The 15070-nt window shown below is 42.6% G+C and overlaps 1 protein-coding gene across 6 annotated transcripts in view; it reads right to left on the bottom strand.

Moving 5' to 3' along the window:
- The window catches only part of WT1 (WT1 transcription factor), a 273662-nt gene that overhangs the window by 43303 nt on the left and 215289 nt on the right, over window positions 1-15070 (bottom strand). For all 6 annotated transcript variants that reach the window (XM_086955847.1, XM_086955844.1, XM_086955848.1 and 3 more), the window contains one exon: window positions 4578-4686. In XM_086955847.1, coding sequence (XP_086811973.1) covers window positions 4578-4686 — 109 coding nt within the window. The remainder of the gene's footprint in view (window positions 1-4577; window positions 4687-15070) is intronic.

The following is a 15070-nucleotide window of genomic DNA, read 5'->3' on the forward strand; positions in this document are numbered from 1 at the left end:
CACAGTCAATCAGGGGGTAAGGCAGGGGTGTGTGCTAGCTCCTACTCTTTTTCTCTTACATATAAATGATTTGGTGTCTCAGCTTGAGCAATGCGAAGGAGATGCCCCTTGTCTTGCCGGGGCCCAAATCCCCACCCTACTGTTTGCATACAATAGCCTCCTGTTATCTAAATCCCCTTTGGGAATCCAGAATCTTCTGGATTTTTTTGGATCGATCTGCAAGCAGCGGGCTGGAGTTCAAACTCTTCAAGACAAAATGTATGGTTTTCAATCCCTGCCCTATTTCACATGCAAACTCGACACTCAATGGTATAGCCCTGGAAAGAGTCTTGGTGTTCGATTATCTTTGGGTTATGCTCACATAGCAATTCGATTGGTCATCTCATATTCGGGTACCTGGGCTCAAGATAGAGCGGCACTGTGGGGATATTTTGAAAGCCCAGTGTGGCTCCCTTTATTGCCCGTTGACTCAAGCCCTAGAAATCTTTAAATGTCAGGATTTGAGAGCTACAATGAATGGTGGGGAACCTTGGGGCTTTCAAAACTCTAGGTCACTAGATGTTATAGAAAATCATTTAGCGAGGAACATTCCTGTTAGTACCCCGCTTCTCCAGCCTTTGCCTTGATTATGGCCTTAGATGTATTAAAAATATAGGTGGGTTAAGACCTCTTCTGTACTGGCAGAGACTCTGGATAACTCCAGTGCTCATACCTTTTTGTATGACCTTACAGCACTTACTAGGGCAGCCCAGGGCCTGTGAGTGTGCATGGTTCCAGACAATGAAAGATTGGCTGGGTCAGAATTGGTTCAAGAATTTTTTGTTTTGCACTGCAGATACTGGTTTGGTTTCTAGAATAGAGCTAAAAGGTGCCTATTGGTGTTGTATTGACAACTTGACCTTGTGTTCTCGTATGGCAGGCTTTCTTACTGATTCCTTCCCAGAGTTTAAAGCGGATTATTACTCAGGAGTCTATCTGAATGAGATTCAACCTCCCCATGCTACGTTATTATATATTAAATTCCGCTTGGAGATTTTTTATCATTACACCGCTAAATGGAATTGTCACACTAGTGATAGCAACATGTCCTGCCTGTTCTGTCCACAGGTTTAATGAAACGATTGAGCATATTGTTTTTTCTGCCCAAAGTACTGAGGTAGTAGAAGGAAGTGAGATTTACCAGTTTGTCGTAATCTGGGAACTAGGAATCTAAAGACTGCATCTAGAATTTTAAGAAGTGATGTCCGTCAATGCATTTTGTTCCCTGTCTCTTGTTTTTTAATGCGTATGTGAAGGCTTAGACAGAACAATATTTCAAGTTACTGGTTTAAGTTTTATACAAAACTGCTTCCTTATAACTGACTTTTTCATTGATACTGTTTTCAATTTTTATTAACTCGTTTTTTTTAATGCAATGTTCTGTGTTTGAATTGCTTTATAGTTTTTATGAACAGAAGACTGTAAAGCACTATGTCAAGTTCAGTTGGACTGCTCTATGTAATTGAGTTTTTGTATAAATGTTTTATTTTTTATTATATATATGTATGTATTGTGTTCTTAATGTGCTCTTTTATAGCCTTTGTGCCAAAATAAAGATTCACACAAATTGAAATTGAGTATAAGCCAGCACATCACCTGGACTACCGAGCAAAGGTCAGTGGACTTTATTATGATTTTAAGTATTTTTGCTCAGTAGAAATGTGGCCCAGCTGACTTCAGATTGTGCAGTTAGGGGGAGGGGAGGATCAATCCAGAAACCAAAGGGTGTGAACTCTAGGGCAGATGTGAGAGCAAAGCCATCCAATAGTGGTTCAGTTAACAAGGCAGTGATGAACTTGGAATGATTTTGATGTGAAATAAAGAGAAATTCAGTATTTTCCAGGTTGTCATACCGGCAGTTCAGGAAATACCAAAGCAAAATGAACATGGTAGTGATTCATTCAGTCATAATCTCACCCTTCAACATGGTAAAAGTATTAAAAAGAGCACAAACATAAATCATAATGTTGACACATATCAAACTGAGGTGTTCAACCATGATATGACCTTCTTTAAATAAACCAAACAAAAACTCAGCTTTTCTACAAGTTTTAAGTCGTCCCTCCAGCTCCAAATTCCTTAACATGTAGTTACGTATTATTGTAATATGCAATTATAACAGATAAAACGAAAACAAAAGTTAAAGATAATGGAAGTAACATTTTTATCCAAGTATGGTGAGGTACTGCTTACATTTTCCAAACCAAGGTTTCATCATCAATTAGGTTTTCTAGGTTATCGAAAGAAGCTTTTGAACAAACTGTTAAACAGTATTTTTTGTCAAAATCCAGCAAATTTTCTAAAAGGCAATTTCCCCTCATCTGCAGATCTGCTTTCAGCAGGATAGACTGCTTCCTCATCCAGTGGGTAAAAAGCCAGCATGAGTGCACTCACTGGTGCATTAGCAATTGGTTACTGAAGCAGAACAATCCTCTTGATCTTTCTAGAGTCACAAGCTTGACTGTTCTAATGTGATCACCTGGTGGCAGTGGTCTTAGATCTGGTGGGGCCAGATCAATGACCGAATATTACTTTATCTCAAAACATGAATGTCCTAACAATGATCCTCAATTGAAACATTTTACATAGTGTGGGGTCCACTTGAAAACCTGGCTTGGATCAGGCTTCCCCAGACCTATTGGGCGTGGCTGAGATGTAAAGCAATTCCGAAGCAATCGCTGCCAGAACCAATATCCCAGGGACCCGATGATTTTGCTTTTCTTTATCTTTCAAGCAATTATGATTTATTCAAAATATTGTTTTATAACAGTAGGGTTCAAAAGCCTGCAAATGCTTTTCCATCCTAACTCGTAGGAGTGCATCATCAGAAGCTTGCAATCCTTGCAGTGAATATACGAGATTCTTTTTGCTTTTGTGTAAAGTTTTAGTTTGTAGTGTTTCTACCTGTCGTTTTTCTAGAGCATTCTTTTTTTTCTTTTTTCTTTTTTCTAATGTATTTGTTTTCCCCCTGATTTCCTGTATAATTGCTTTATTGTGATACCATTCTTCTTCAGAATTGTTAGGCACATCTGCCTACTGGCTGCTTTCCTCTAGGTCATATCCCCCTTTTATGTTCATTTCCCTGATCATTTATCATTGTATCTTGACACGTGGCATGTGTAAGCCTGTGCTCAGCTCCCTTATCTCATGTATATTTCTTTCCTTCTGGAAGATTGCGGTGTAGACTCACGGTGTTCTTTAAATGTGTGAGCTGCTCAGTTCTTGTTTCCATTCAGTTTGTTTTAGGCTCTTTAGTGACCTTACAGTAGTAGACGTTAAGTGGGTGAAAACAAAAAGCTAGGCTGTCTTTCATAGGTTGATAGTATGCACAGTTAAAACCCAGGGCAGACACGTTCAGCAGTTTTCCATATGTCAGAACCCATGAAATATCCCTCCTGGTCGTATTGTATTGCGCTGTAGTTACAGATATATACTGTTTTTATGCCACTCACTGAGAGGGCACCAAAGTGCATTATCCAACAGGGATCGCATGCAAGAAAAGTAATCCAAAATATGGTGGCTAAATGTTCTTGGACAAGTCATGCTAAATATTTGTGAGTGATACAGGCTAGGTGTACTTCTACTTTTTCCTCTTTTATTTTACATTCGACTAGGCCTTTGTCCATAAAAGATTATTTCCAATAAAATATAAAGAAAAGGGTAATGGAGGGAGAAAATGTTGATACAAGTAGGATACAGGGCATACATAATGAAAACATCAAAAAAATTACCCCGTTCCACAATACAGTCAGAGGCTTCTAAATATCAAACGGACTTGATGGGCTATAAGTGCAACTGTAAGATATTTAATCATCAGAGTCTGCATTACACTAGGGGTGGGCGGAATTGGAGTAATTTTGTAATTCTGCATTACTCTTGCAACGCAGAATTACGGAAAAAATTCTGCTACTTCCCGGGCGAAAATAATCTGCAATGGTTTTAATTTTTAACAGGACTAGAAGAGGGAGCAGTCCCTCTATGTTTAAAATACACTGCAGATAAAGCTTAATCTGCAGTGGTTTCTAAACATGGAGGGACTGCACCCTCTTTCAGACCTGTTTAACTACAGTGCACTGCCTACCCCTCAGTGCCCTTACATAGACCGGCCGGTTGGAGAGGGTAGGCACTGCAGTGCATGCACTGCATACCGCTTGGTGCCCTTACATGCTTATGTAAGGGTGCTGAGGGGTAAACACTGTAGTGCAGTACAATGCATACCCCTCGGTGCCCTTACATAAGCATGTAAGGGCATCAAGGGTTGTGCACTGCATTGATGATAATTATTATGTAAAGGTATGACTAATAATAACCTACTTTCATGATGATCTACTGATGGGCGACGTACTGGGTGTGATTTAATCATACGGAAAACATAAGTGACAGCGATACACTGTCATAAATCTCTCTCAATCAAACCATACATATGGTTTTCAGTGTTGCAACTGGTGTGTGGGACGCTAGAAAAGTTTCAAAACAATAGATTCGTACAATAGAGATTCGTTCAGTGATGCCACTGTGGCTAAGCATCATGTACTCACCTGCATTCCTCTGAACAGTTCAACCCCATGTGCATGTAGCCTGTATTGTGTGCCACAACTATACAGCATAGGAGCAGTGTGGCTGTCGGTTTCGTATGCCGCTGCATGACTGTAAAATGTAGACAAAAGGACATTTTTAGAATACGAATTTCACACAGAGGACCAAACCATCGCTAATTCATGGGTAACGACATAGTTAGGTTTACCATGTATTTTATTTTCTGATCTCCTGCACACACAAATTAGTTCACACTTCACATTTTGTTCCCAGAACTTTGGTGCGAAATGTATTGTTAGTTTTAATGGCCATCACAATGGGAGCAAATTCGTCATTATTTTTAAATTACAGTATTTTTCAACCAAAATTATAGCTAATAGGAGTTTCAGTAGTACCTTTGTAAACATATGTGTTGCTGGAGTTATCAGTCTTGGTAGTGATATTTTGGTAAATACAAATTTAGGACGCATAGAAGGAATGTGCATTTCGCTGAATGCTGGGAGTTTCGTTTTGCAATGAATACAAATGCATTACTTGTTATACTCTTTTCAACAATTAATCCACATTTCAGTTACATCTACGGGCTTATTGTCAATGGGTCATCACATCACTAGATATAAAGTTCAACGAAGGGTTATGAGAGTGTTCAGAAATATGATGGCGCTCTACAAGTAGTGGTCAGGGGGTAGTTGTGGGGTTTAGGCGGTTGGTGCTTCTTGATCTGAGATATCCCTTGTCTCAGAGAAAGGAAGGGGAGAGGATCTCAACCTTCTGTATACATAAAAGCAATGTCAAGCGCACACAACCTAAATCAGTTTATAAATTGAGTCTTGTTATCATTCAATAAAAAGGATAAGATCCAACTCCAATGTTTTTAACCTATTAGGTGTTTATTCTTCTGGTGTGAGTATTTGTTTCACAAGAAAACCAGGGAGCACTTAATGTTTCATGAGCGGCTTACTCCGCTCTTCCATGTTGGTTTCTCTGGTGTGGCCCTGTGCCTTGTTGAGTTTTTCTCTTTCTTCATTCTGTTACGGGGTGCCACAGTCACACCCGGGGCACTCACAGCCTTTGTCCTTCAAATGGCACCATAGGGAGCCCATTGTTGGCTGCCCAACAGACTCCCTGCTCACACGTGCACCATGAATGTAGCCCGTGGGAGACAGCATTTTGTCGATCTTGGGCTCATTTTACTCCTGGAGGCAAGCTCTAGTCAGCATGAGCATTTTCAACTGGTTTCCTGGCCTTCAAGGGTCCAATTTGCATTGAGTTGGTTTTATTGCCTCCCTGCACCAGTCTCAGTCTTCTCTTCTCCTGGTGCTCCTCTCTTCCTCGTGGGGGGGGGGGGTTCTTGCGCAGTCCCTCCATTACCGGCCAGCAGTGCATCATCCTCCGACACTCCAAAGCCCCAGAGGCTCATAGCTATCTTGCAGAGTACTTGAGGTAGCAGTGGAGTCCAGATCTTCCCTCAATTGGTCCTCAAGGGTCATAAGGGGTCCAGCACCAATGGCCATGGAGAGACTCATCTGTTCCTGGGGCGAGCTGTAGGCACAGTCATAAGTCCTAAGTCTATATTTGCAGGCATCAGGTGGCTTGACCTTCCAGATGTCCTTGATTATGCTGTTATCACCTTTCAGGTCCAGGAGGCCCCCTGTCTCTCCCATTCTTCCTCTGTGCAGTGCTCCTATTCCCACCAAAATGTGTGGCCATTGAAATGAGCAGCCCCTTTTCTATGGTTACTCTAAACCAGCTCTGGGGGCAGCTCCTCTCCCACTGGGTCTGGTGCCTGACTGGTTAGGTGAACAGAGGAAAGGGGTAGCCCAGGTGTAAGCTACATCTGCCTGTGACAGGTAGATGACAGGTAGGCTTCTTTGAAGTTAATCAAATTACAGGGCACAGCCCCCAGGCACACCTCATTACAGGGGATCCATCAAACCTCTAGGTGACATTTCGATACTTACAGAAAGGCCTCCAGAGGCTTTAGGCAGACAAACTTTAACTTTTTTTAAAGTGCCTATTGCTTATTACATAGACCAATACATTGGATTCTGAATAACTATTAAAATGAGTATTTGAATTATTTCTCTAACTGCTACCAATCTGAATTTAGCATTTAATAAATGTAACAATGCAGCTTAGTATTTTTCTATGGAAGTAGCCAACCTTGATACAGTGTAAATCACTTTCGGGCCTATTTTACTGTAACGACAGCGATGTGGCTTCACTCACTCCCACGTCAGCAACAGCAGCATCAATTGTCCGATTCCTTGATGGATCTTTAAAAGTCTTAAAGTGGCTTTGAAAGCAACCTATAAGAGAGTTCTGGGGGATCGCTTTACCCCTTCGACAAGCAAGAGTCTTGGCATTAATTAGAGTTTGGTGGATGGGGTACTCTGTCAAAAGGTGACGGATATCTTGTCCGCGCATTTCAAGTGCCGTAGGTTACAATGCACTTGTAATAAGGTGGACGAGACATACATCATGTTAGTAATGGAGTATACCAATCACCAAACTTAAAAAAAGGCCTTCTGTGCCATTTCTTCTCCCACAAGACTCTGCCATTGGGATGTGGGCTCAAAAGGAAGGCAGAGGTAACAAATGCCTTTTTTTGGAGGTGGCAGCCTTATTGTCTCCTTTTAATCAAGCCCTTTGATTTTACTACATTACTTCAGTGAGATTTTTACTGAATTATGCCGTAAAACTAGCATCTTCACTATGGAGACAACAGTGGCACCTAAACAATTAGAACTTTTATTTTTTTTTACTTTTTCCTGAATCTGCTGTTCTCTCCGTTACTACTTATAGTCTCCTCCTGGCATCAAATCCCGAAACAGAGACAGTACTAATTGCATGTTCCTTGCACTAAAAAAGCTTGTGCACAATCAGTACCAAATGATGAGAGCACTGCAGGACAAACAGAGTGCTACTACAAAGGTTTATTCAAACTTGAGATTCGGCATCTTAGCTTAGTGCACACTTTACTATAAAACACCAAGGAAGAGTGTCTAGTCTCGTAAATCTGATGTGGCAGTTCCAATTTCAACACAAAAATCTGGTGCCTAGTTATAAAACTTAAGACGAGTAAATTAGATAACCAGTACTGACATGCAGTCACAGGACTTTGTCTTGATCAAATGTTGACTAACTATTGGCAAATATAAAAACTCTATTTGGCTGCCAGTAAAGACCTATTGGCTTTGCCAAGTTATTTTCCATGGCTACTCAACATCTGCCAAAAAATAAAAAATAGTTTTTGCCAATCATCAAAAACACTAAAGAAAAAAAGTGCAATATGCATCTTGCATGTGGATGCATGATGCATTTGCCAACCCCAACCCCCAATGGAACTCTGGTGACGGGCAACGAGTACATACTTTTGGTCCTTGAGTCAATGGTGAGGGAGAACATTGAAGGATAAAAAAGGGGCATCCCTATTTAGCCCCTCTCTGTGTAACAAATGGTGGCAAATATCTCCTCTTCACTGTAATGCTAGCAGTGTGTGATCTACAGCTATATAGCACCCATTACGGGAATACCGATTTCCTTACTATGATTCTATCCAAATTGCAATTAGGAAATTGATATTCCCAATGTATGGACCTCATTGAGCTTCATTTAGGGATACTTTGTGGGTAGCAAATCGACCTAACTCATGATTATTAATGAAGTAGGTGCTCTTTAGACCCCTCCTCCCATCGCCACCCTGATTAGACCCCCTCTCATCCCTCATCCTCCTATCATTTCCCCATCACACTTCTCACCTCCCTTGATCCGGGTGGTCTGCAGAACATGTTCTATGGCCCTGAGGGGATCACTCGTCCTCTGTACCCAGGCTGCACGCAACTCCCATAGGCACTAACCACCTCCCTTCACTGAAGAGCAAACTTTCTGATATTAGCCAAGATCTTCAGCTAGTTAAAACCAATCTTCGGAATCTTATTGAAGCTTGAGAAGTTCATGACACTCAACCTGACCTCTTGAGCTAACGGAACCCCACACCCAAAAATCTTAACTCTCCCCAACTTGGATGGCTGAACTTTTCTGGGCATGGTTCAATGTACTCCGGAAACTCTCTGAACTTCAACTGGAAAACCGAGCTCCATCTAAATCCTATCTCCAGACCTCCGAGAGTTACTGACACAAATCTGTTATCCGAGGCCAATCACTATCCAACCTATTACCTCCAACCCCGTCAGAAAACCTTGTCGCAGTTTCAGAACGTTGAACAAACTCAATGTATTTAATGTCCCCGTAACACACATTGTAGTTTCAGAAACCAACAATCACATCAGATCTATGCTTCTCAATTGCAGATCGGCTGTAAAACATGCTGCAGACATTGTCGATCTCATCCTCACGTACTCACACATGACCTTGACCTCCTGATATTAACTGAAATACGGCTGAATGAGACCTCATCACCTATCTTGGACATTCTTGACCCACTCAACTATGACATCATCACAATGAATAGATCAAGTAGAGCTGGGTGGCTTAGCTTGCATTCATCACGCCTTGCTCATCCTGAAACACTTACAACTATGCAAATGACCTCCTGTGAATATCTAGGTATCGAAATATTGAGCAAAGACAAGATTGTATCCAAACTCCATTCCATTTCCCACCCCCCTGGGAAACAATCTACCTTTCATTGAACAAATAAGAGAGACTATCCCTTCCAACTCGGATAAGCACACCAACCTACTCCGGGGCCTTTACCGTACACTGGAATGATTCTAATGACCCTTTAAAGAACTCCTTCAAGGTCTGCCTCACAGATCTCAACTTTACCCAGTTGTGTAATGGCCCACCAATAATGAAGGGTCCACCCTTGAACTAATCATCTTGAAAGTCAATACCATTCTACTTGAATCCATAACCCAATGTGACTGGTCAGGTCACTACCTAATCTCCTTTCTCATCCTGGAGATGGTGATGACTAGAAAGGGTCAGCCGCTAAAACCCGAATGGTGGTCCAGAGACTTGGGAAATATTCATCTATCCGCCTTAACCTCTGCTAGCAACAACATCCTACAACCTCCCACCAGCATGATAAAAGTGAATGATCTCACTGTTTATTTCACACAATCCATGCCAAACATACTTGATACTTTTACTATGAAGAAGCTAAAAAGAGTTCAGATCCGACAATCTATACTCTGGTTCAACGGTAGCCTCAATGAGGAAAGATGCAAATTAAGGCTTGCGGAGAGATCTTGTAGAAGCTCTCCCTCTATCGCACACCTCAAGCACCTAAGGTCGACAAGAAGCTCCTACAACAAACTCATCTGAAACTCCAAAGCAGAATACTTCAGGGAGCAATTAGAAAAATGCCAAAAGTAGACCCAAAAAACTATTTGAAATCGTCAAACAACAAGTAGCTCTAAATGTCACTCAGTAGACACCGGACCCTTGCCAAGGGGTGATGAGTTCTCCACCTATTTCATTAAAAAGACAGGGTTGAATCTGATTTCCCGACTCCCTAAAGATGGGTCAGGTCACCCCTGTTGTAAAGAAATCAAATGCTGACTTGTCTGACCTTAACAACTACCACCTTATCACCAACATTCCTACTCTAGCAAAGCTTTTAGAGAAATACGTACACCGGCATCTTTGCAACCACAACTCCCTGATCCTCATCAATCAGTTTCAGAACAGGCACTGAAATAGCCCTTACACACATTGTTGATGACGCTCTGAGAATGCTAGACGAGAAAAAACCCTGTCAGCTTATACTACTTGATCTCTCCTCCGCTTTGATAGGGGCAAACATATTAGGATGATTGACATTCTTGAAAAGAGGATGGGCCTATCGGATCCCATCTTAAAATGGTTGCCTCCTTCATTCATAATAGAACACAAAGAATTAAGGTCAAGCAAACACTATCAGGCAGCTTAGCAGTCCTGATCGGAGTTCCCCAAGGATGTACGCTCTCTCCCACTTTATTCAACTTGTTCATTGAACCTCTTATCGATCTACTGAATCTGTCTAATATTCACTACCTCTTGTGCGCTGATGACACTCAATTGTACTTTGCCAAGAATGGTTGACCTGCAATCACCTCATGCTTAACACCCTCAAAACTGAATTCCTCCTAATCACTTCGCACAATCACTCTGCCCCTATCGAAGAATGGCCCAAGCAACTCACTGCACTCAACTCCATTTCACACGTGATCAATTCCACTAGATCACTTGGTATAACGTTGGAGAAACACTTGAATATGCAAAACCATATCTGTACCACCACAAGGGGATCCAACTACCAACTAAACATATTAACGAAAATCAAACCATTCTTGCCCCCAGATGACTTTCAGTTTGCAGTCCAATCCTTTGTTATATCCTGTTAGGATTTAGGCAGCACTACCCTCGCTGGTCTACTCAAATCAAAGCTAGCTCATCTAAGAGCCATTCTGAACTCTGCTGCTAGGCTCATCATGGGATCCAGAAGTTTCAACCATATGACACCTGACTTCATCCATCTAAAATTGCTCCAGTTTCAAGCCAGAATCCAGTTGAATGACACAGAAGGCCCTTCACCACAAGACATCTGTTTATCTTGCAAAACACTTGAACTATCCAGTAGTTGCCTCTCCTCAAGAAGCTCTAACTCCCTATTGCTGAAGCTACAGAAATAAAATAAAAAGACTAACTCCTTCTCTGGTGTAGCCCCTAAAATATAGAACACACTTCCTCCACAAACCAGAACAAATCCTTCCTCTAACTTCTTCAAAAAAGAAGTAAAAAAGATTCTGATAAATAGATCCCTTTCCTTGTCATCTTAGTCTTTTAACCTGATCTTTGTCATTTGGACTCCTTGGGATCTTGGGTCCACCAAGCTGTTTTTGATATGATGTATCTGTATTTATAGCTGCATTTATATGTGGTGTTGTCCTTGCAAAGACCTGACTGCGCTTTGTACAGCACTCCGACACCCTGTAGTGTCATGTTTGTGCTATATAAAACTCTGCAAATAAAATAAAAACTAAATTAGGAATCACAGCCATCACAAGGATGGTGGCCTGCTGACCACCATGTCTGTGACTGATTTTTAATAAGAAGACTTTTTTTTAATGCAGCCCATTTTCCTTGTGTTTAAAAAGAAGAAAATGAACCCTTGAACTTAAATTTTTAAGAGTAGGGTATGGTATGTGAGACCACTGCCTGCTTTAAAAAAATATTATTTATATTCTCAAAGGTAAGGGGTCCATTGGGGACCCTTTCCTATGTGCAAATGAGTCAGTTTTAAACTGGTGGTAAAGTATCACTGTTTTGTGACCGGAAGTCACTTGCAAAACAATAATACATGCCATACTGATTCAGTATTTGGAAGGGACGCCCTAAACATGCCCCTTCCGAATACTGAATCACAAATGTAAAATGTGGGGCCAGATGTTAAAACATTAGAAATACCAATTTCCCAATCTGAACTGCAGTTAGGAAATAGGTATTCCTAATGTATGAATTTCATTTAGGGATTCCTTGCGAGTCACAAATCGACCTACCTAACGAATATAAATGAGGTAAGTCAAGTTTGCAGCCCATTAGGAATCACAGCCATCACAGGGATGGTGGCCTGCTGAGGTAAGCAGACCACCATGTCTGTGATTGCTTTTAAAAAAAGCAATGTTTTTTAAAATATTTTTTTAAATGCAGCCCTTTTTCCATTAAGGAAAACGGCAGGCAAGGCCCGTGCCGGGCGTTATACTGGGGCGGTGACGTCAGGCAGTGGAGGGTCAGGGTGGGGGGATGTAAAATCCGAAATAAGGACCATTAGAGGTAAGTATCGGGGAAAAAAAACGAATTTTGTTGCCCACGCTGCATCACATTTGGCGATGCAGAGTGGGCAACGAAATTCGTTTTATTTTTTTCGATACTTACCTCTAATGGTCCTTATCCCGTATTTTACAACCCCCTCCCCTGCCTGACGTCACCGCCCCAGTATAACGCCCGGCACGGGCCGTGCCTGGAAAATGGGATTCATTTCAAAATGTTAAATTCAAAGTTTTATTTTCATTTTTTAAGAGTAGGCTTTTTTCCGCTGGGTTACCACTAACTCGGCGTCAGTGGCAAAATGTGAATGTTTTGCAACAGCATTTCAGTCGCAAAACCTTCACACATACCACTGTGGATCGCTATTAGGAAGGGTCACCCTAAACACTCCCCTTGCAGTGGCGGTGCGTCCATTGGGGGCGTTGGGGCGTTGCCCCACTAGCTGTGGATGACCGTCACGCTGAGGCATGATTAACAAATTCCAATTTGAATATTATAAATCTGAGCGTGAGTGCGCACCCGCAGCAAACTTCCGTGCGGCCGGAAACGCTAGCTCAGCTTACTGCCGGGACAAGATAGACATCACGTTGGAAGGTGTGGGGGCGGGGCTGCGGCAGTGATTGACAGCGCAGCACAGCAGTCTGCAGGAACAGCGGAGCTGCAGTGTGCGCAAGTCAATGTATGGCTACACATGTTTTGGACTTGCTTTCGCATGCGCACATGCTATAGTACTTTCCCCTCCCTCCCCAACAGCGTATCAGGGTGCGAGGGACCCGGGCCCCCTGTGTGTCACATGGGCAGGCATTAACCCTGCTCTTAGCCAATCCTGGCATAGTGGTGCTGCTACTGCAGCGCCAGGATTGGCTGAGAGCAGTCACCACGGCGCGCAATGTAACTGTAGACCTTGGCTCGTGCGTGCCCCTGGTGCGTGTGTGAGTGTCTTGACTTCCCCTATGACTCAGCCGACTGAGATAGTCATTAGTGTGTTCTACACACCACATTTGCTCCACAACAAAGTATGCTGCTAATAAGTTCACCAAACGTAAGTTTTTTTTTATTTCACTTGAGTCAGCTGTTGTTAGTTAAGTTTCTGTAACATAGCGCTGTGCTGGCGGTGCATGGTCATCGCTACTTAGGCGTTGGGCAGCGGCTCGCCTCACCGGCTCCTCTGCTTTGAACATTGATTGATTGTATTGAGACGGTGGGACCTGGCTGTCTGCCACCTCCTGGTTGGTCGTCGATATAAACTGGTGTATTATTCCCTCTCCCGCCCAGAGGTTATTTAGGAAATGTCTTTAGTTCCCTTTCCGCCTGTTTGCTCACGCGCGTTTTGAGAGAGTGTGTGCGGCAGCGCTGTATATGTTTGTCGATATGTATGTTGTGTAAAGTGTTTATATTTGTGAGTATGTGTATTGTGTATGTGTATATGCACGTGTTCCCGTGCAAGAGCAGATGAATTATCTATAGCGGGACTTCGATACCACCTGGTGACGTCTTTAGAACCCACAAGGTCGCCAGACATTCTGTTTTGTCTGCTTGCTGGACACAGGTCTTACATTCCCGTTTTCCATACTGATTGTAAGGAATTAATTTCGGCGCCATTTTTGTGCAATGAAATCATGTTAAACCGGTATGCGTTTATTTTTCGAATTCTTCCATGAGTCCTCATGTAAATGAATGTGGACTTGGCAAGCATTTTCATTGTGCGTCTGCGTCTGGAGCTTCCTCAGAGATGTACAAAACAGTTGTTTACCCCGGGATCAGACGGCAGGCTTTGCCACAGCAAAACACCTCTGTCGAGGCCACCCCCCATATTTCTACCGGATGGCGAGCATGTGGGCAGGTGGTAACTTAACAGAGATGGTGTCAGGCCAGTCACTCATTTGGAACACCAAGCAGTAGCATGGGCAAACGATGAAAGTCATTGCAAGGCTGTATTCCAATATCGACTTGGTGTCTGCCTCCGAGGGTATTTACGAACTACCAAGATCCTAAGCTATTTGAAAGAACAGCAGCTCTTCTTTACAAATCTGAGGCAGCAATATTGCACGACGCATATGCATCTTACATGGAAGGATATTGCTTAGGTGGTCAGGCGGTAAGTTGTGGTAGCCGGGAAGCAGGGATATTAATGGTTTTTCCTTAACCTCAGAAAACAACAAAATGCAAAAGCCTGTTGTTTTCCTTGAAATTACTGAAATAGACAGCCTCAGTTTTAAAGACACGGAAAGAGCCAGCTCCGTGTTAGTGGAGCAGGTGCTTCGGCAGCTCTGCTGGCTGTGGAACCGAGGAAGTAGTCTGATATGAGCACTTCACATTCAAATCGGTCATAGCACAATCATGAAACTGTATGTGAAGGATGGAGATCCTGAAGCCAGACCAACTAATCATGCCAAGGGCAGTCAGTATGGGGTCGAGGTTGCACTATATGATACGAGAAAGGAATCCTAAATGTACTAAATAATCTATTGTCCTGAAGCCTTTCTGGATAGGATCATGCGGCAGCCTCGACATATATTCACGGCTGCTTCTGGTGTGCACTGTGTGAGCTTCATTTTGGTGTCCCGGTGAGCCACGCTTTTTTTTTTATTTTGAACGTATGTCCCGGTTTTTAGGACAAGGCCAAGTCAACCTGTGCAGTACAAGTGAACGGTGTGCGTTGTCTGATTCAGGCAGTGCAGGAGGATGTGGACTGAATGCATGCTGCAGCAGAGGGGAA

The sequence above is a fragment of the Lissotriton vulgaris genome, chromosome 2_1 (genome assembly GCF_964263255.1).
Source record: "Lissotriton vulgaris chromosome 2_1, aLisVul1.2, whole genome shotgun sequence".
NCBI lineage: Eukaryota > Metazoa > Chordata > Amphibia > Caudata > Salamandridae > Lissotriton > Lissotriton vulgaris.